Here is a 21,414-nt window from a genome sequence, read left to right on the forward strand (position 1 = left end):
AGTTACAGTAAAGTAAACATAAGAGTACTGTACGTGTGCGGCTGTGTTTGTGGGGAGGCGTCTGTTCTACATCCAAGTCAACAACAGCAGCCTGTGGGGTTAAAAACGTGACCTTTAACCTGATCTGTGTGTCTATCCCTGTCTTCCCATTTCCCTGCTGTTTCAAACCTCAAACGAGGTCTAATTCTATCGAGTAATGTCTAAAATAAACACTTAACAGAGCTAAGACTGCTTTCTGTTTATATCACACTAAACGTTGCACCCATCTACACTAGCTAGGAACATTTATAAACTTATCTACCATCACAAATTAAAAATCCCATGTCACTGTTGTTCAAAGCATAATTTACCCCACTGAGATCATAAGCTGACCAAACGAGGAAGCTCTTTACCGTGCATGGAGGGTTTCACCCAAAATCCAGCACCCTGAGACAGCAAACAGCCATGTACATCAGGAAGATGGCTGCAATTAACTACATGCTTAATGAATACTTCAGACAGCAGAAACCTGAGAAAGGAGAGGAGCAGGGAGAAGAACCATCATGGAAGGAGATGAAGTGGCAACATCCAGAAGTCCAAAGCTGGACTGAAAGACACCACAGATGCACTAATCATGGCAGCACAGGAACAAGCTCTGAGCACAAGATCCACAGAGGCTGGGGTCCATCACACCAGGTAAGACCCCAGGTACAGGCTGTGTAAAGATGCCCCCGAGACAATCCAGCACATAACACTTGTAGTGGATGATGTGTGTGCAGCTACCAGCCGAGAGCTGCAGCAGCGGAATGAATAAAGATGTCTCAAAACTGTGATCTGGATCCGCTGTGTCTCATTCACACCACACAACTATTCAGAGGAGACTGTGTGAATCAGGCCTTTATGGTCAAACAGCTGCTAAGAAACCACGACTAAGGAAAAGCAACAAGCAAAAGAGATTTGTTTGGGCCAAGAAACACAAAGAATACACATTAGACCAGTGGAAATCTGTGCTTTGGTCTGATGACTCCAAATTTGAGATCTTTGGCTCCACCTGCCGTGTCTTTGTGCGACACAGAAAAGGTGAAAGGATGCATGGTTCCCACTGTGAAGCACGGAGGAGGAGGAGTGTCCTGTTGGAGATTGTTGAATCAATCCCCAACAGTGGTGACACTGTTGGGGATTGATTCAAAATTGAAAGACACATGAACCAGCAGGGCTACCACAGCATCCTGCAGCGACACGCCATCCCATCATTTATTTTTCAACAGGACAATGACCCCAAACACACCTCCAGGCTGTGTGAGGCCTATTTGACCAAGAAGGAGAGTGATGGAGTGGCCTGGCCTCCACAGTCACCTGACCTAAACCCAGTGGAGATGGTTTGGGATGAGATGAAGCGCAGAGTGAAGGCCAAAGGTCCAACAAGTGCTCAGCATCTCTGGGAACTCCTTCAAGACTGCTGGAAAACCATTTAAGGCGACGACCTCATGAAGCTCATCGAGAGGACGCCAAGAGTGAGCAAAGCAGTAATCACAGCAAAGGGCGTATATTTCAAAGAATCTGAAACTTAAAACATGTTCTCAGTTATTTCAAACTTTTTTATTTACTACATAATTCATTATGTGTTCATTCACAGTTTTGATGCCTTTCAGAGAGAATCTACGACGTAAATAGTCATGAAAATAAAAACAACATTAAACCCATTAACCATTAGCTGCAAACTTTTGACTGGTAGTGTGTGTATATATATAGATATATATCTGTATATATACCTATTGATTTGTCATGGTAAAAATAAAAGCTAGTCTGCTACCAAATTAGCTGATTTCAGTGTTTATGTTATTCTGGGGGGAAAAGCACGCTGCATCAATCTTGTGTCTCTGGTGGTCAGACCAGACACCATTATGCTATAATGGTAGTGTTATTGGAGGAGGGGATGATGAGGAAGATTAAGATGACCATCTGTTGCCTGACAGTCAGCTCAGATCAGCATGTGGATGTACTGACTGCTACGAAGCTTATGCTGAAATGACTAGAAATGGGAGCTAAATGTGTAAAGAAAAAAAGTGGGTATAGATAGATAGATAGATAGATAGATAGATAGATAGATAGATAGATAGATAGATAGATAGATAGATAGATAGATAGATAGATAGATAGATAGATAGATAGATAGATAGATAGATAGATAGATAGATAGATAGATAGATAGATAGATGATACTGTATGTACCAGCAAAATACTGTGAGGCAGCCAACAGGGAGGCTGGGTTTGCATAAAAACGATCTAATCCTCACTCACCGACTGAATAGAAGAAATGAATTATTGAATAACTGAATGAATCAGCGTATTGCTGAGTTAACCTTGAGGTCTCTTACTTTTTTCAAAGGTCTTTAGAAAAGCAATCATTGCTTTACTTTGATTAGAGCAAAAAGATCTTAATTTTAAGACTAACAGCTACAACGTTAACATAATACATACAAAATGTCTGTTACACAAACTTCTCATTAAAATAAAGTCTGATTTCTTGAGCTATAACTACACAAAGCTGGACTTGTGGCATGTTTAACTTAAAGTCACTATATTGTACAATATTCATGTTTAATACATCAGTTTTGTGGGCGTTTTATTTTGCTCCATTTCACTAATCATAAATTAAGCAAAGTGGACTTTAACAAGTATCTGCATGTGCTTCCAAGTCTGACCTCATTTGTCATTCACATTTTATATAACTACTCCCAAAGTCTTTAATTCATGTTTAGCTTTTGACCTGATATGAGTGATTACTGCATACTTCCTGCCCCATTCAGCGCCTCATGCCAATCTGTTGTCTCTTAATCCAGCCCCTTTACTTCTTTCTATATCCATCTTTGTCTTTTTAAGACCCAAACTCTTCTTCCGATTCTCAGCTTAATCCTCAGTTTTGATTTCCATCTCAGTCGCTGCACAGTTAATCCCTCTTTTCATGCCCCTTCATTCCTCCCGCTCTTTAGGTCAACCTGCTTCTTCTACAAATCCAGTTAGGAAAAAGTTTGAACTCTGTGTCAAAATGAGAATAAAAATCCCCAAAGTGCAACAATTTGCAAACCTCATACAGCCACATTTTATTCACAGAAGAACATAATAAACATATCAAATAGAAAATGAGAAAATGTACCACTTAGGGAAAGATTTTAGCTTATTTGAGTTTCATGACAGCAACACCACGGCGTAGCATTCCCTCTTCTTCAAACAGCTGTCCAGAAACGTCCGGTAACCATGGAGACCAGCTTCTGGACTTTTGTGATGTTGCTCCATTGTTGTCTGATAGACGATTCTAACTGCTCAACATTCCTGGGTCTTCTTTGATGTAACATCTGGAGTGCAAGCAAGTCACCTAAGCACCCACACTCTTCTACTATGAAGCTGTGCTGTTGTACTAGATGCAGAATGCAGTTTAACATTGTCTCACTAAAATGTGCGAGAGCTTCGCTTGAAAAGAAATAGTCTGTATGGTAGTACATGTTGCTCTATACCACAGGTGTCCAACTCCAGGCCTCGAGGGCCGGAGTCCTGCAGGTTTTAGACGTGTGCTTGATCCAACACAGCTGATTTAAACGGCTAAATGACCTCCTCAACATGTCCTGAAGTTCTCCAGAGGCCTGGGAATGAACTAATCGTGTGATTCAGGTGTGTTGACCCAGGGTGAGATCTAAAACCTGCAGGACACCCGCCCTCGAGGCCTGGAGTTGCCCACCCCTGCTCTATACCTTTCAGCAATGATGGTACACTAAAGCACCTGCATGCTATCAGAGATGCAGGTTTTGAACTGAGAGCTGATAACAAAGGACACAGTTTCACTCCTCTTTAGTCTGGAGGACAAATTTCACATTTTTATTCTGACCACAGCAGTTTTCATTTTTAAATTCTGGCCTAAAGTTTTCTGGCTCTTGTTCACAGATATCTTCATCCTAGCAGAGCTTTAACCTACATTTGTGGATGACACAGTGAACTGTGTTCACAGACTGAGATTGGAAGTGATCCCAAACCCAGGCGCTGATTTCCACGTGATGACAGAACCGTGACTCTTTGAAATGCATCCTTAGGCCCCCTCATAAGGAGCCGATTGATGCATCAAGAAATGTTATGTTGACAAATATTATTCTGCAATTTGTAAACGTAGTTGTGAACCCCCGTCCATCTTTACTTCTGAGAAAATCATACACTTGTTATACCTAATCTTGTTATTGATTAACCCAATTATCTGCAACCTTTCCCTCCAGCTCTTTCCTTATAGTACTACTAACTTTTCCAGCTTTTTGTTGCCCGTCTCAACTTTCTGAGATTTGTTAATTCCATCAAAGTCAAAGTCAAAGTGTTTGTGGTATACTGACCACTCTAAATGTCCTGCAGAGCCACTGACTCTACAAACTGGCCCAGATTTGACTAATCAGTTTACAGGTGTACAGTTTGAACATGATGCTTGTGTCAAACTAAGTAGGTCGTTCCAATCAAATAAGGATCTATTTTTGGTGCATATAAAAGTTGCTGTTGCAGAAAAAAAGGCAAACCTGAAATATACAAAACTCCTTTGTAATGGTAACATAATCTCACTGGATAGTTTTTACTTCAAAGAAGCTTCCCAGTGATCTGAATAGTTTTTATCTCACAGTTAATGCTTCTATAATACTCATTTCTAGAGATGAATAACCGGTGTGGCTTTTTCAGATTTGCTCCTGTAAATGGTGCGAACTGTAGCGAGCTGTACCGCTCTAAGGTCAAAACCTGAGCTTATGAAAGGTCAGGGTTATATCGTTTTATCAGTTGGTTACTTGCTGACATGAGCTCAGAGACAGTTGTTGAGTGCGTTTATGCATTTCAACCTGGGACAGACAATACCGAGGATGTAACTGTCCTCAAAAGAAAAGGTCCAAAAACTTCTTGTTTGTTACACACTGGTCATATTCAAGGAGCTGCAGCCGAGACGGTTGGATGATATTTGAACATGCTGGCGTTTTAATTCAGCATTTAAAGTTCCCTCCATGCTGCTGGATGTTGCTGTTTATGGAGTTTTTCTGTTATAAAAAGACTCTGTTGTTAAATGCTTTAACAATTCAGCCCAAACCATCAATGAATGTTTGAATGTAAAATCTGATCAGTCTATTTTTATTAATGGGCTGTGTGACTGAGGCCTTTAAGGTAGCACTTATTAAATCATTACTATCATTTGACTCAGCTGACTTAAAGAACTTTAAGAGGCAGTTTGGATTGCTACCTTAAATGATACTAAATTACCAGGACTCAATGATGATTTAGATCTTTCGCCATTTCTCTGATTGAGCAATTTTTTTATATGTTGTGCAGTTGTCATATTGGTATTGGGATATATTTATTTATTTATTATATGCTGCCTTAAATAGGAGCAATGACCTGCTGTTTGTTTGTGTGTTTTTCATGAATGTAACTGTCCATTGTTCTATATTTATTAGGGCTGTCATGTTAACGTGTCACGATTAACGCAATTAAAGGTTTTTTTGTTTTTTTGTTTTTTTAATGAGAGACATTAGTTTACAATGACAATACAATCTGTTCCCCTCACATATTTGTTAGTTTTTCTTACATGAACAGATACAATAATACACACACACGCGCTTAAATAAAATTGAACAAACAAACAAACAAACAAAACAAAACCTAAGAAGAAACCCAAAACAAACACAAACAACAAACCCAAAAACACACACACACAAAAAAAAGGGGGGGGGGGTGATATTAATCAGCTGGTAGAGCCAATTAAAGTTTTTAGTGCAATCAACCCGTCTGGAGCGCAGGACGGACAAACTTTGGACAAACTAACCGAAATGAGTTGACAGAGGAATTTCTGGGATTTTGAGTCATTCTGCGCTGAAGATGGGTTGATTGTGTTAAAAATTGTAATTGCGTTAATCATGACATCGCCGCATTAACACGTTAATGTTGACAGCCCTAATATCTATATATTATATATTTTTTGACGGTTTGTTTGTTTTTTAGGTATAGCATTGATGTATTATTATTTTTGCCTATATACATAATTTGAAGAATTAAGTACTATCGGTAATCATCTCCCTTTATTTAGTTATTTATTTATTTGTTTAGATAAATAACAGCAAACCTTTTCAACAACATAATTAGATTCAGTGTTAGTTATTGGTAGAGTCTTTGTGTGTTAACACACAGCACATCACAGCAATTACAGGAAATGGTGAATACGTCTCATTTCAGTAAGCTGATGGAGTGTCTCTACCTGCCTCCCTTCTCATTAAATCCTTTGAAAGGACATTATTTGTGGTAATGAGCAAAGCTGCTGCAAAAATACAGTTTGCAGTTTAATTTTGCCCAAAACAAAGAAGAAACATTTCAGGGGTTTTTCTTCAAAGTATTAAATGTTTTAATGTGGTACGACTCCCTCCATTTGGTACTTTACTCATACTGTAACTAATACGCTTTTATAGCCTCGGAGGGTCAACAGCAAGTCTGAATAATCTCCTGATGTTGGGGTTTATCTCTCAGGAGTGCCTTTGACCCTCATCTGTTATTTATTCCAGTTATATCTTAGCTTCATTGTCCTATTTGTGGGATGCTTTTATGAGTATTTTAAGCTCTGGCAGCCAACCAAATTTCCCTCCAGAGAGCAGAGCTGAAGTTGAAGTTAGGGGCTCCAGACAGAATGGCATCAAAACATAAATAAATAAATAAAAAAGAGAGAATGTGGCTGCATTTAAAAGGCCATCAGAGACCAGTGGACTATCTGGAGAAAAACAGGACCAAGCTCAGCTGCGAGATGAAATCAGTCAACATTTTCCAAACTCTCACCAAAGGGAGAGCAGCTTTCTCTGACCTCTTATTGGGTCGTGCTGTTAGCTGTAGTTTCCCCACATTAGTGAGAGAAAGCAGTGCTTAGTAGCACTCAACCTGCCTGTGCAGAGCTGAATTACATTTAATGGGAGAGGAAGATGCAGACAGCCTCACCTTCTACTGTACACAGACGCTGTCCTACATCACCACATACCAAGTCGGAATAAAAAAACAAACTTAAGGCAAGTTGGTATATAGACATATTTTTATATGCATACAGGCAGTGGGCTCTTAGCCCTCTACTTTGGTCCAGACTGAAATATTTCAGCTCCTGGATGGATTTCTTTGAAAACACCATCACAAATCCCTCTGTTTGTTCAGGCAGTGGACATCCCAACGAGGACAGAATGCACAATGCTCCAAACCTCTGCAGCTCTCAGTTAGCATGTAAAATGCTGTACACAACAGTACAGTTAGAAAAAGACTGAACAAGTGTGGCTTGTTTGCAAAGCTTAGCGGTAAAACCCTCTTCTGTCTAAAAAGAACTTGGCAGCAACGAATCACAAGACTTCTGGAACAATGTCCTTGGGGTGGACAATGCTGAAGTTGAGCACCACGTCTGGAGAAAACCAAACAGGATATCAGCACAAACACTTCATCGTACCTGCTGTCACTGAGTTTGACCATAAACTCCTCTTTGTACCGAAGTATTCTCAGTCCAGGCCTCACCTTTTCACTCACTGTGTGTTAACAGACCTCTCTGCACTGATTCATACTTCTTATTAATCTCTGTCTCTCTTCCACAGCATGTCTTTATCCTGTCTTCCTTCTCTCTTCTCAACCAATCACAGCAGATGGCCCCGCCCCTCCCTGAGCCTGGTTCTGTCAGAGGTTTCTTCCTGTTAAAAGGGAGTTTTTCCTTCCCACTGTGGCCAAAGTGCTGCTCATAGGGGGTCATATGATTGTTGGGCTTTTCTCTGTATGTATTATTGTAGGATCTACCTTACATTTTAAAGCATGTTGAAGCGACTGTTGTTGTGAGTTGGGGCTGTATAAATAAATGGCCTGCATTTGTATAGCACTTTACACTACATTCAGTCCTTCACACACTGGTGATGGCAAGCTACAGCTGCCCTGGGGCGCACTGACAGAGGCGACGCCCTCTGACCACCACCAGTAGGCAAACATGGAGTTAGTATCTCGCCCAAGGATATTTGGCATGCAGCCGGGAGGCAGCCTGGGATCGAACCACCGACCTTCTGATTAGTGGCTGACCTGCTCTGCCACCTGCCACCCCATAAATAAAACTGAATTGAACTGAACTCAACTGAAATGCTGAAGCAGGACCTCAAGAGATCTGTGCATAAACAAAGGGCCTCAAAGCTCAATAAACTGAAGCAACGTTATAAAGACAGGTGGTCCAAAACTCCTCGCCAACATTATGAGAGACTGATAAGCTGTACAGGCTATTGTTGCTAAAGGTGGCTCTACAATTTAAATTATGTTAGGATGGGAAGTTTGTTTCTTTTTCCCACCTGTAGGTCTGGACTCAGTCTGGTTAACAGTTACATTAGCACCGTTATTGCTTTAAACCTGTAATGTGTAACATGGTTAATCACGGGGTAGCTGTAGCTCAGGTGGCAGAGCAGGTCAGCCACTAATCAGAAGGTCGGTGGTTCGATCCCAGGCTGCATCCTGGCTGCATGCCAAATATCCTTGGGCAAGACACTAACCCCGTGTTTGCCTACTGGTGGTGGTCAGAGGGCCCGGTGGCGCCTGTGTCCGGCAGCCTCGCCTCTGTCAGTGCGCCCCAGGGCAGCTGTGGCTACAATGTAGCTTGCTATCGCCAGTGTGTGAATGGGTGGATGACTGGATGTAGTGTAAAGCGCTTTGGGGTCCTATGGACTAGAAAAGCGCTATACAAATACAGGCCATTTACTAAATACCACATGTTAGCTGGATGTTGTCTTTGCTGACTAAGATTCGCTAGGCTTCTTCTTCAGTAAAGTTCACAATGGCTGTCTGGTCAGTTGGTGAAGAGGGGATATATTTTTTAAATGTCTAAATTATTGGGAATAAATAATTCCACTATGATGGTCATTATCTAGTAGAAACAACTGCAAGTAACGCTGTTCTTACAGACTCTCAAAGAAGGCGTGAAATTATTTCTTTAGAGGTAATGTGCTTTTCCAGAGAAGACAGTTTAAATAAGTTTAACAGTTAATCATACTTCTTATGAATTCAGTTCCTTTGGTTACTGTTTGAACAGTGAATACAAATAGTTATTTGATTCATTTATTCATATGTGTGTGTGTGTGTGTGTGTGTGTGTGTGCGTGTACATACAGTGTCTCAAATTAATGTGTCATCTAATTACAGAGTTTCAAAATAGCTTACAGCAAAGACAGAATCAATTTAAAAACTCTGTGTATGGTGGAAAAGATGGATGTTTCAGATGAGCTCTGTGATGGTGATGTTGGGGAAATTTTAATGGAACAAGAATGAAAAAGGCTGACTGAGACTTTTAGTAACTCCCATGATGACAATACTGTTGAAGAGTGAACCCCCACCCACCCACCCAAAAAAAACCCAAAAGCCTAATAATCAAGTGCAAAGCAGTTAGCACAGCACTGAAAATCTGAACAAGGCTCGTGTAACTGAGCTCGTGGGACAGGAGACAGAGAAGCACGACTGAAGAAATAAAAATCAAAAACCATGCACGAGTGCTCAAGTCCTTCCTTGAGCGCCACAGAGTAACACACTTTGTGTTAAATAACAACTGCTGATATAGAGCCCCCTCTTGTGGTAATCATCTAGAAATGCAGGAGCTCATCAGCACCTATAGCTTTCACAAATTCTTTAAATTAAGTTTCTGGTTTTTCCATCATCCACTTGTCTAAAATCTCTGACGACAGCAGAGGATTAGATGGTCAACTCTGTGAATTCACACACGACTGGCAGCACAAGGACAGATTTAACCTGAAGGTCGTCCACTTACTGAAAATATGGATATAAAATGATAAGTTCACCGCACTTTGTCTTGAGTTTTAATGATATAACAAGTTCTCAGTCTTACTCCAACAGGAATGGCTGTTTATTTACCGTTTCTATATCTCGAGGACGTCAGCTGGAAGAGGAAATTTTACGAGGGTTTGTAAGACAAATGTCTTGCATACGTCTCTTCCCCCCCCAAATCTTTTTAATTTATCTTTTTTTCATGCTTGTACGGTTTATTTATTTATTTATTAATGAGACCGGGGGCTTTTTTCTTGTAAATAAATCACAGGAAATCATGCAGCAGTGTTTCCAGCAGTATTGGCCTTTTAATAACAACAATAAAAACAGTCCAGAAACCACTGTGGTTCTTAGCCAGAGCTAGCACATACAGTAGTAGGCCAGAAAAAGGAACAATACAATCTGTAAATACACATAATTGAATATAACAACTAAATCCATGTCGAAAAAATGGTTGAATGAAAATAACTGAGGTCTACTTGTTTCTCTGTTCGAAAGCCGCTCTGTAACCACAACTTTCCTCATCTGTGTTAATGCATCCGTATGAAGCAGGGACACTAATGCTGGAGAATCCACCCTGGTCCTTAGATCAGCAGCTAGCAGGACAGCTCAACTGCACATTTACTGAAAAGCATGAAAATCTGATGGGTTTAAACGATATCGTATGAAGACACGATTTATTTTTGCAAAAATGTCTGGAAAAGTCCAGTTTGAAACTAACTTACCATAAGGTCATAGAAAAAACAGGGGTCAAACTAAAAAGATAACATGATTCAAAACCTGGAATTTCATTAAGGTATCAGCTGGGATAAAGTCTCAAAAACCTGAAACTTTACTCGAAAAAACAAAAACTAAACTCTCCCTGTTTCAAGCCATTAGCCCATGTGGTGCAAAGAAGAAAACATGGATGGTACATTCGGTTGAAATTCTAGACTTCGTTGGCCTCTAACCGTGCAAATATCTCGTCTAGTCCAAGAGAACGAAACCAGCTCCAACCTTCAAGTTTTAAGTGAACGTCTGGTCCACTGTCACTCATACGTTAGCTTTATTAACATGTCGTAGAACATGCACATGACTGCGAGTGTGACGCTGCTGGGGAGTCCAGCATAAAACAAATGGTTAAAACTGTCATTCAGTTTAAAATGGCCATCTAGCATTAAGGCCACTCCATGTAGGATTAAAGGTCCTTCCTATTGGTCCAGGCTGATGTAACACTTGTTTCTTCAGTCAACATTAAGTGTTCAGTCGCTTCTTTAAAGGGAGGGGTCTCGGAAAAAAAGCCTCTGAAGGTGGTAGCTGTAGAAAGCTGAAACAACCCTAAGTGTACAGGTCAGTAGGGGGCCACGTCAGTAGTTCTTGAAAATTTGCGAGTCTAAAAAACAAATCTACTGAGCTACAAGACTGTAATTGAACTCCAAAAGTGACCGAAAGTCCCAAAAGACAGCCGCTCAGCTTTCAGTCGGGCAGGCAGACGGGCAGTTAGGGCTCCCTGGAAAACAGATGGCCAGGTTGTGTTAGCTTATGTAACTGGCCGTCAGTGAAAAAGGCCATCTGACACACTCGGACAGACCATCACGTGTAACCAGGCGAGCAAGTCAGTGAGCGAAGGCGGCCGATAATCGGTCGTTCAGTCGTTGAGACGACGGTCGCACAGCTCCTTGTAGATTCTCTTGCGAATGCGAGGCATGTCGTCCTGGCTGAACAGCAGCGGCTGCTTCACGGAGAGGCGGCGGCAGTACTGGCAAACAGAAAGACGGACAGTGGTGAGGTTTTTCCTCTGTGTTATTCGCCCTCCAGTGAGGGCCAACAAATCAAATTTGTGTAGAAACCCAAGGCAGGAGAAACACTCTATATCTATTTTATTTGCTTTTCTGCCAGGGAGTCGTGAAAGAGATGCATAATCTCACCTCAAGGACGAATACCCCACAGTCGCTGTCGTTTTTCTGCTGAGGAATACCCTGAGGAATAAATCACAGTCAACACTACAGCTGCAGCTTTTGGGCTGAACTGTTTGCATATATTTCAGCTTTATTTACATGCATGCCACTTTATAATTTGACTTAGGACATACAAAGTGAAAGATTTACGTACAAAAAAAATAAGCAAACTTCAACTTTCCTGAACTACTCTGGGCAAAATAAATAATCTTCCCTGTTTTAAAGGAGCAAAGGTAAGTGGGTGTGTGTTTACACAGGTCTGGGATCAGAGTTACCTTGATTATAGTAATCTTCCAGCCTTTCTGGAAAGCTGTCTGTTTCTTCTCTCTTGCTTCAGACTGAAGGTACTTCATAATGTTCTGATGGGAGGTCACACAGACAGAACCGCTACAGTGATTACGGTGCAGAGATGTAGCATTACAGCACAAGCATGTATTTTAGTACATCTAAAATTCTGCGAGACAGCAAGGTCGGAAACTACATTTATGTAAATGTTCAGGGAACAGAAGATGCTGTGGATTACACAGGTCTGCAACCAAAAAGCTGCATAGGATTTTTTGACAGTTTCTTATAGACGTTTACTCACTGAAGCCGGGAAAAATATTGGGAATACATGGGAACATGGGAATAGAGCAGCTGCAGAGAATTCAGCATTAATGAATCAATGGTACAGAAGAGGAGGAAGCAAGAAGAATGAGATGAGTAAAATTTGATTCATCTGACTGTTTTGTTTCACTTAATGTGCCTTATAATCCTGTGTGCCTTAGGGCCCGAAAAAATACGGTATCCAATGATGATTTCTTACATTAATTCAATATTTCTAAGAGCCAGACTCAAGAGAAATACACACAGAAAATGTGAGGAATAGAGGGGGGTCAGTAGGAGGGGGAGGGGACAGTGTGTTTGGCAAAAGGAGCTCAGATGATCGTGTCCACAAAGCAGATTAAGGAAATTATGCCTAGTTAATTGTAATAAAATATGGATTCTTTTTCCATCACTGTTGTGCTTTTTCTTCTCTTCAATGTAGACTCCTCCTGTTTTTATTGAACCCAATAATTTATTTGTCTAAGGAGCAGAAAAACTGGATTCCTGAGATTCCTGCCTCGTTCTCTGAAACTGAGAAAATACGACACAAAACAACATCAACATGCGCGGAGTTGCTCACATCTGTGGTGTGTCTGAACACGATGCCTTGGCTGTCATAGTAGCTGATGGTTTTGGTCGCCATGGTGACCGCGACGAGGGACCAGTGGATTTCTAAATGGATGGGAATTAGCAACAGCCACTTGGAGAACAAGTCGACCTGAAACAACCACACACAGAGTCAGAAAGGAGCGCACTACAGGTCAATTAACAATCAGCAATATAACAAACAAAACTCAAATTCTATGATGTAGTTACAGGTTTGAGAGTCAAATGTATCTGAATCACTGTCATTGTTTACATTTCCAATAATACACGAGGTGAAAGCAATCGTTCAAGCCACACATTTGTGTTTTTGTCACGCTGTGTTCTCTGAGGTTCTGGAGCATACTGGTTTGCACCTGACGTGCAAAAGATCCCAGTTGGATTCTGGGAGATGTGTGCCCAGCCTCGTTGTGTTGTTTATGATGGAGAAATGGTTCTGCAGCTTTTATATTTTTACATAACATTTACTCACTGATGCCAGTTAGATATTAAAAAGTAGTTAGGACAAGGACATAAAAATAAGAAAACCCCTCAGCAGAGATGGGCAGTAATGCGTTACTGTAATCCGATTACTTTTAACAAGTAAGGAGTAAAGTAAGGGATTACTATTTCAAAAAAGTAATTAGATTACTGTTACTTTCCTATAAGCACGCTGCATTACTAAACCATGATTCTGTTTATGAGCGTGTCTCATCACAGTGATGTAAGCACCCCCGGATCCCCCACTGACATGACCGCTGTGGACAAACCTCCACCCGCCCCACTCCTGCTAAACAGGTGACTATAGATTTAAGAGTGACAGGACTCAGTGCTGCTGAATCTGTGATTTTATTCATTTTTACTGTGTTTTACTTGCATCTATTTGAAAGAGTGTAAACACAAAACATTATTTTATCTTATGTGCTGGAATGTACAGAAAATAGGTTTAAATGTTAATGAAATTTCTTCCAGTCAGAGAATGGTGCATATAATTTAATTTTTGTTTGATGCATAAAGTTAAAAGATTAAAACTGATTAAAAAAGAGGCTTTTTCCATTTGATTCAGTTTTATATGATGGATTGTGCAGAATAAATAGAATTGGGCTGAAAGGTCTATTTCTCTATTACATATTCAGGTTGTGTATCATGTTTTTAAAAAGTAATAAAGTAACTAATTACTTTTAAAAATAAGTAATCAGTAGAGTAACTGGATTACTTTCTTGGAGAAGTAATCTGTAATTAGTAACTAATTACTAATTTTAAGTAACTTGACCAACACTGCTCCTCAGTTTCACTTTAAGAGTGCAGTGTTCCACCTTTTCTGGAAACCAGGCTGTGGTTTGTATTTAGATGATGGTTCTCAGCAGGAGCACACAGACGCCACAGAAACATTTCCAGTAACTGAACCTAGTTTTCTGCAGCTTCCAGTAAAAACTGATTCCAGTGAAGCCAAATGTCCTTACTTTCTTAGTCCATCTCTTCACGCCATCGTAACCTTTGGCCACAAGCTGCTTGTGGAAAAAGCTGTTGAAAAAATGAACCTAAGAAAAAGAAACAGTAACTTTTTTTTGAATATCTAGATTCTCAAAAATAACCAGTGAATATTTTTTTAATCAAGCATAACCCTACAAACACACCCAGTCTTACCTTGTGCTCCGTAGCCTCCATAATGAGTTCTCCATACATGTTGATAATCTGACGAAAAGGTAACGTGATATCAGTACTGAAGGTGTAACACAGTTACAGCATCACTAACATTTTAAAAAAATTTAATTAAAATACTGTATTCCTCTCTTTACCTGATCATTGAGCCAATTCTGTTCCTCCAGTGTGCCGAGGTCCTCCAGCCTTAGTGTGTGTTTATTATACATGACCATGAAGCCTGCAACAGGAGCAGAAGACAGCCCCGACTTGTACCGAGACATCTCCCTTTTGATGTCCAACCCACTAAAATAGACACACGGAGAGAAAGGAATGTTAATCGAACTTCTGTATATGAGGTTCATCTGTTTATTTTACCTTTAATGACAGTCTGAGAGAATAACGCTGAAAAAGACAACAGAAACTTCTAGAAGACGGATGCTAACGTAAGCAGTTCTGCTTCCACACCGATTTGTCTAAATCCTGTTGGAGCAATAAAGCATTATTCAAACAGGGATGGTTTGCCATCAGCATGTTGAGTCTTGAGCCAGTCCTCATTTCTTTATATGAAAATGGACGCAGAGATTCATTGAAACATATGCCAACATCAATGGAAATATAGACAAATCCAGAGTTTGTACAGTTCTAACAAGCTTGTGAGTCAATATTTGGTAAAAGAAAGCAGAAGTAAGCAGTCAATGTCAAAACCTTTAGAAATCCTAGAAAACGTTTGTTCTAGACGTCTTTAAGAATAACAAGAAAGACTCCACGGAAGCAAAATATGAAGAAAGGAGGGTAACACCTCTCAACAACGCGTTTTAGTTTCCTCACTGCAGTTCAGATATTACTCCAACTGTCTCAAAAGTGCAGATTATCTACGTTAATAACAGTCAGGCAGGTGAAATCAAACTGAGTTTGTGCCGACCTGTTGCTGAGGTCACACTTGCTCTCCTTCTTCAGGTGTTCCCGGACATCAGATTCACTGAGAGGAATGAAACTGCCGTATTTTATATAGAAGCTCTCCAGAAACTCTAAAACAGAGGAAGTTGTCATGAAAGTGATTATGTGACCCAGTGTGTTTGCTTTTTAATCCAAGAAATCTCAAAATCTTTTTGACAGTCTTGCCTCCTGGTCAGTTTACCTGCAAGCCTCAGGTCAACAAAATGTTGTCCTAGAGGAATTTATGTTGTTTCAAAATTTTAAAAGAGAAAAAAAAAGAAACATATTGTTAAAAATGAACTTTGCTCATCCTTTTTGTTGAACAGAAAACTACCTAACCAAAAATTGACTATTATACCATCAATCAAATCAACACATGCATTTAGTTCTCCTTCTGGGAGCTAAGAAAATATGTCATGAATGATTAATCATGTATAAACATGAGCTCAGATCAAATGTGTGCACATACTGGACAAGGCCAGGAATGTTTTATGGATCTTTTATGACATAAAAAAAATGCTGATCCTCTCAGCAGTCGCTTCTTTGTGTGTAAAACATCATTTACCAAACGGAGAGGGTGATGAATATATTCATGCTCAGGCATGGGTTCGCACCGTGAACCCTAAACCACATCTTACCATGGATGGTATCAGTAAGCTGCTCCAGACTCTCTTGATGCTGCATCGTTCCATCTGTGTTTTCTGACCGATTCTCGTGCATCATTTCATCCATCTGGTCTTTCTCCCAGGTGCCAGGCTGACAATACAGTCTGTGGTCACTTAATGCCCAGCCATGTTGGATGCTGCTCACTGTAACAGGGCAGTAGTCTGGTGGAGGAACGGCAGCCGGACGAGAACTTTCCACCTCCATAGTTGTAGATCCACGGTTGTGGTCTGTTGGTGCTATAACATTTCCATTGGACAGCGCTACCAATAAAGCAACTCTGTCTGTTCCGTCGGGGACTTGATCCACCTGCATCTCAGAGTCAAGGTCCTGAGTTGTTCCTGATCTTGAAGCGGGGCCTGACTGCCATGAGATGGACAGCTGTATGTTTCCAGGTTCGGTCACTATCATGTTGTTTTCCTCTCCTTCTTCATCGGTGTCAGACAGGTCTACCGTGTCGCCGTTTCTAAGTGGACAATTAACTGAGCTGGGGTCATTCTGGTCCCCGTGGTGCATGTGTGCATCTTGAATTTCCCTCTGCACCACTGACGGAGCCAAGGCCTCGGTTTTAGAACAGACAGCAGCACCACCTGTTTCTCCCTTTTTAATTTCAGTGTTAACTTCCATATTCGATGCGCTTGTGGCTTTCATCATTCCCCTTCCTTGACCTCTAACCACTAGTGACCCCCCGCCCACAGTACCTATCAATCGGACATCTGCGCTCTTGTAATCCCCGCCTCTTTTTTCTACTACATCAGACGCCGCGGAGCCGTCTATCAACACATCCTCCTTTTTATGCGCATCTGCTTTCTCCGGAATGACACAGTTCCTTAGGGATTCTTCCTGCAAGGGGACGGTGACAGCCTTGGCAACAGGCGTATGTGACTGAGTATTAGCCAGTGCAACAGGCATTTGCACCTTATCTTCATCATTTACCTCCCCCTTGGTCAAATCAAAGCTCTTGATATGCGTCAACTGGTCCACTTTCCCTTTAGGAGTGACCCCAGGGTCCCTGCCGGCCACCCTTCCTCTTCCTCTCCCCTTCCCTGTCCCCGAGGTTCTGACATTGTGCCCCGTGCTGTTGGGGCCACAACAGTCACAGGACTTTGGAGTCCTCTTCCTGCCCGATGTGCGGCCATTGACTGGGCCCGGAACAGGTGTTGGTGTCTGTGCAGAAGACCACACTGATTCCTGGCTTGACTTAGTACTTAATGCTTTGGCTGGAGTTACAACAGGCTGCTCTGTATCAGCAGGAGTGCCGGTCTGAGTCAGATCAGAGTTGGACGTAAGGCCTGCGGTGAGGGGTTTAGCAGGGGACTGGGTTTGGTCCTGATCTGTAGTACCTCCAGACGGAGGGACTAAAGGAGGTGCTGTAGTTAAATGAGGTGATGCTGACGGTGTTGTGTTCATTGGGGAAGCAGAGCCGCTGTGAACCATGACGTCCTCCTTTGGCTTCTTAACCCCATCCCAATACCCGCTCTCTGCTCTCCTGTCCTCGCTTCCCTTTTGGTTTGTTGGACCGGCAGTATAACGGCCTTTCTAGATGTTATGCGCTCGCTTCCCTTTAGGTGTTCTTCTAGCCAGTACATTTGCCATTGTTCTTAAGCTTTTCCAACCACGACAGCAGACATGAATGTGCAGGTTGGACACTTTTCTGCGTGTTATATTTCCGCCATGGTCTCCTAATTGGTAGAGAAGAAAAAAAAGGAGAGAGAAAAAGTCGGTTTGTTTTTGCTCTGCGAGGCTCAACTTCAACAAACACGTTTATGTCAGCAGCACAAACGCAGATAAAAGCAGGCCTACAATATAACAACAGGTGGGATTTCAACTGTGGCAAGGAAACCAAAACAATTTAAAAGATGCACACATCGCAGTGCACAGAAAATAAACCAGACATACAAGATGTGCATCAAATAAAATTTGCCCTAGCTTGTCTCACTAGTAGGAGTGTTCCTCGTGCTGTGCACACTGACTGTTTTAGGTCGGGGAGCAGCTGGAAGCTGCTTCTATCTCACCCCATCTTTAGTGTCACCTTCTGTCACACCAACCCTACTGCACGTCCTCCTTCACTACAGGAATCTGCACTGCGGTCTCTTTTCCTCCTGCACAGCAGCTCCATCTTTAACATCCTTTGCTGAGCGCATCCTCAATCCCTGCTTTACACATGTCCAAACCATCTCATCTTCCTGACGCTGAAAACTGCCAAATTAAGCTCAACAGAACTCACTAAATGATTAAGCTGGTCTCATGGGATACACCACGGGACTCTCCACCATCTTGTAAACCTTTCTTTTCACCCTTGCTACCATCCTTCTGCCAAAAATCACCCCTGACACTCAGCACCACCCACCCCGCCCTGTCTGCAGTCTCTTTTTCACCCATCTTTTGCAGTGTGCATGGATTTCAGTGGCTGCTCGTGGGTATTTTAAGTCGCCCACCTTCACTCACACACGTGTATCCCTCCAATTCACAAACGTGGAGTGAATTGTTAATGATTAATTTCCAGGGACATGTAAACATCAACATGGTTGTCTTAAGATGACACAGGGCCATTTCTCTACCTGATACTTTACATTTAAAAAACAAAAACAAAAACAAACTTTGAACCTACAAAAAAAAAAAGAGAAGAAAAATAGATAAGACCAGGCCACAAGTCAGTGTACTCTAGTTCTGGTCTCGGGCCTGAATAAATGGAGAGTGTTGCATCGAGAAGGGCATCCTGTGTAAAATCTTTCTAAAATCAAACATGCGGAACATCAAGGAGGAGATTTCTATACAGGATCGGTCAGGGCCTGGGTTAACAGCGACCGCTTCCCAGTGCTTGTAGAAACTGGGCTACTGTTGGCCGAAGACAAAGCAAGAGGGAAGGAGGAAGGCATGTTCAGAAAGGCAGGTGTGTAGGAGTGAAAGCAGGGCCTTTAAATGTAGGTACTATGACTAGTAATGGTTTTGACAGTGCAGAGAAGAAATGCTGGACATATTGGACAAAGGATGGAGCTGCCAGGAAGGAGGAAAAGGTTCATGGATGCAATGAATGAGAGGGGTGGTGTGACGGAGGAGGATGCTAGAAACAGGGTGAGATGCGGGCAGATGATCCCTTGCTATATTAAATTGAGGAGCCAAAAAGAAAACAAAAAAACCGAAAACAGGCACTTTGATTATTTGTCTGCTTGGTTACAAAGCATCTAAGTACGTCGCTGTTTGATTAACAGGTGGTTTGATGTTCCGACAGGATTCACTTGTTGTTACAGCGCGCCGTCACTTTTTCCCACAAATACTAAGCACATGACCAACACTGCATGCTACTGTCCTCTTAAAGTTAATGCTGCCTTTTAAAGAGTACCATGTGGCTCGGGGAAACTCTGAGCGTGGTATGAATTAGCAACTACACAGGGAGAAATTGCTGTCGTTACAAATGGCTGGTAAAATTCACTTACGTTATCAAGTTAAATGAAAACTGCTCCGTTAGCTGCCCCAGTCTGACATTTGGGCTCCAACAAACGGAGCAGGTCCGCGCATCATTCAGCAATATAACGCACCACCAAATTATTTAACGGGTGGCATAATATGACGTTGCACAAAGTTCTGCACAAGTTTGTCATTGCGCTCAAGCGAGCTAAGTTAGCTAGCTGCAGCCAAAGCACAGGCGAAAACACAAAGCAACGACTACACACATTTCCTCCATTTTCGAGAGGAAGTTGGGGGCGCAAAAAGACAAAGAACGAGCTGCGAGTCATTACTCGAAGTCTGCCGGATTTGATGAGCCAAACCACAGCAAGAAGCTACAAGAAACATATATCTACTATACCTTGTCAGTCAAACAACAAACGAGTTTTGTCTGGCCACGATTTGCACAAATAACAATCAAAGCTGTCGTCGCTCGTTGATTGCGTCACGGCTTCGGAGTGCGCTTCGGCTGTGTCCGGAAGCTGTCGCGAAGCATCCTTGAGATTTCAGGTTCTCTCTTCTTATTTCATTTCTACCACGATGTAAAAGACAAAAGCTTTATTTTATTTATTTAATTTGATCCCATTTGTTTTGTTTTTATTTTTATGTTTTATTTTTATTGTTCATGTTCAAAAACTTTACGTCCATAGTTTTTTTTTTAACTGGGGACATAAAGTCTGTCAACAAAGATTGTGGAAAAAAAGGGTAATGTTATAAAAGCTCCTGTTTTACATTTCATTGTTCGGTGTGTACACTTCACGCGTTCATACCCAGTGTTGGGTAAGTTACTTTGAAAACGTAATTAATTATAGTCAAGTTATATTTTTTACTGTAACAACCACAAACACGTTTATTGAATCATATTTCATAACTTTATATGCAAATATAAGTTGTCAGTTTTAAAATCCTATGCACAAGTTTTGCAAAGAACAAAGTTACTTGCAGCCGTTTGCCTTTTACCCTTTAGTATAACCGTTTCAAACTATTTACATAGCAATCGGGTGTTCTGCATTAGATAAGATGCCACACGGATTATTTGTTTGTTTTTATTTTTGGTCATAAGCAGAGTGCTTGCTGCGAAAAAACGCCGCGTATATCTTGTTTATCATGACTCTGGTTTTAAGTGGCCTATCAACACAATTTAAAAACTGGTATATGTCACCTTGTTGCTTCGTCATCTTGAAGTGGTCATGTAATTGTCTTACCACGACTACTTTATTCTTCCTCAGTCAAGCAGCAGCACTCATGCGATTGTTTTGCCCCCTTATCTCCAGGTGTTGTGCCAAAAAGTGATCGTTGGGCAGAAAGCTGTAGCGCCCAGATTACGTACAGCTACTTCCGTGCAACTGATATAAGATGCTGTAAGCTGAACACAGCTTCAACCGTCTGTTTGTTGAAAAATAGTAACGCGACCGCATTTTCTTGTTAGTAACGGTAACGGCCTTGTAAAGATAGGAATAGTAATTAGTGAGATTACGTTACTGAAAGAAGTAACGTCGTTAGTAACGCCGTTAGAAACGCCGGAGAAAGTGCTGCAACCAGATCAAACCAAAATCAAGCTCTCTGGCATCAACTATAGAAGAGATTATATGATTATAACACAAAGAAGAAGCATTGAGGGGCCATGTGCATGGGCGAGAACCTCCTTCCCTCAGCCAGAGGACTGAAGATGAGTCATGGATGGGTTTTCCATCATGACAATGGCCCAAAACGAGCACGGCAACAAAAGAGTTGTCAGGTAGCAGCCAATAAACACTACTGAGAGAGCTTCTGTAAAGAGGAGTGGGTCAAAATCCCTCCTGAGATGTTTG

At 41.5% G+C, this 21,414-nt stretch overlaps 1 protein-coding gene across 3 annotated transcripts; it reads right to left on the reverse strand.

Moving 5' to 3' along the window:
* Positions 1 to 10,097: 10,097 nt before the first annotated feature.
* On the reverse strand, positions 10,098 to 20,088 carry LOC101475355 (uncharacterized). Of its 3 annotated transcripts, XR_191261.4 has the most exons (12): positions 19,965 to 20,088; positions 16,132 to 17,838; positions 15,696 to 15,725; positions 15,480 to 15,585; positions 14,713 to 14,860; positions 14,561 to 14,608; positions 14,377 to 14,454; positions 12,912 to 13,049; positions 12,022 to 12,105; positions 11,717 to 11,767; positions 11,380 to 11,547; positions 10,098 to 11,298 (listed from the first exon to the last, which is right to left on the reverse strand). XR_191261.4 is itself a non-coding variant. In XM_004553841.4 (11 exons), exons 2-11 carry the CDS (start codon positions 17,591 to 17,593, stop codon positions 11,437 to 11,439), a joined length of 2,256 nt encoding a protein of 751 aa, XP_004553898.1. In that variant the 5' UTR covers positions 17,594 to 17,838; positions 19,965 to 20,088; the 3' UTR covers positions 10,098 to 11,436. The 3 variants fall into 3 exon arrangements, 2 of the variants coding, with proteins under 2 accessions (XP_004553898.1, XP_004553899.1); XM_004553841.4 differs by having other exon boundaries at positions 10,098 to 11,547; XM_004553842.4 differs by lacking the exon at positions 15,696 to 15,725 and having other exon boundaries at positions 10,098 to 11,547.
* Between the last annotated feature and the right edge of the window lie 1,326 nt (positions 20,089 to 21,414).

This window comes from Maylandia zebra, linkage group LG17 (genome assembly GCF_041146795.1).
Source record: "Maylandia zebra isolate NMK-2024a linkage group LG17, Mzebra_GT3a, whole genome shotgun sequence".
NCBI lineage: Eukaryota > Metazoa > Chordata > Actinopteri > Cichliformes > Cichlidae > Maylandia > Maylandia zebra.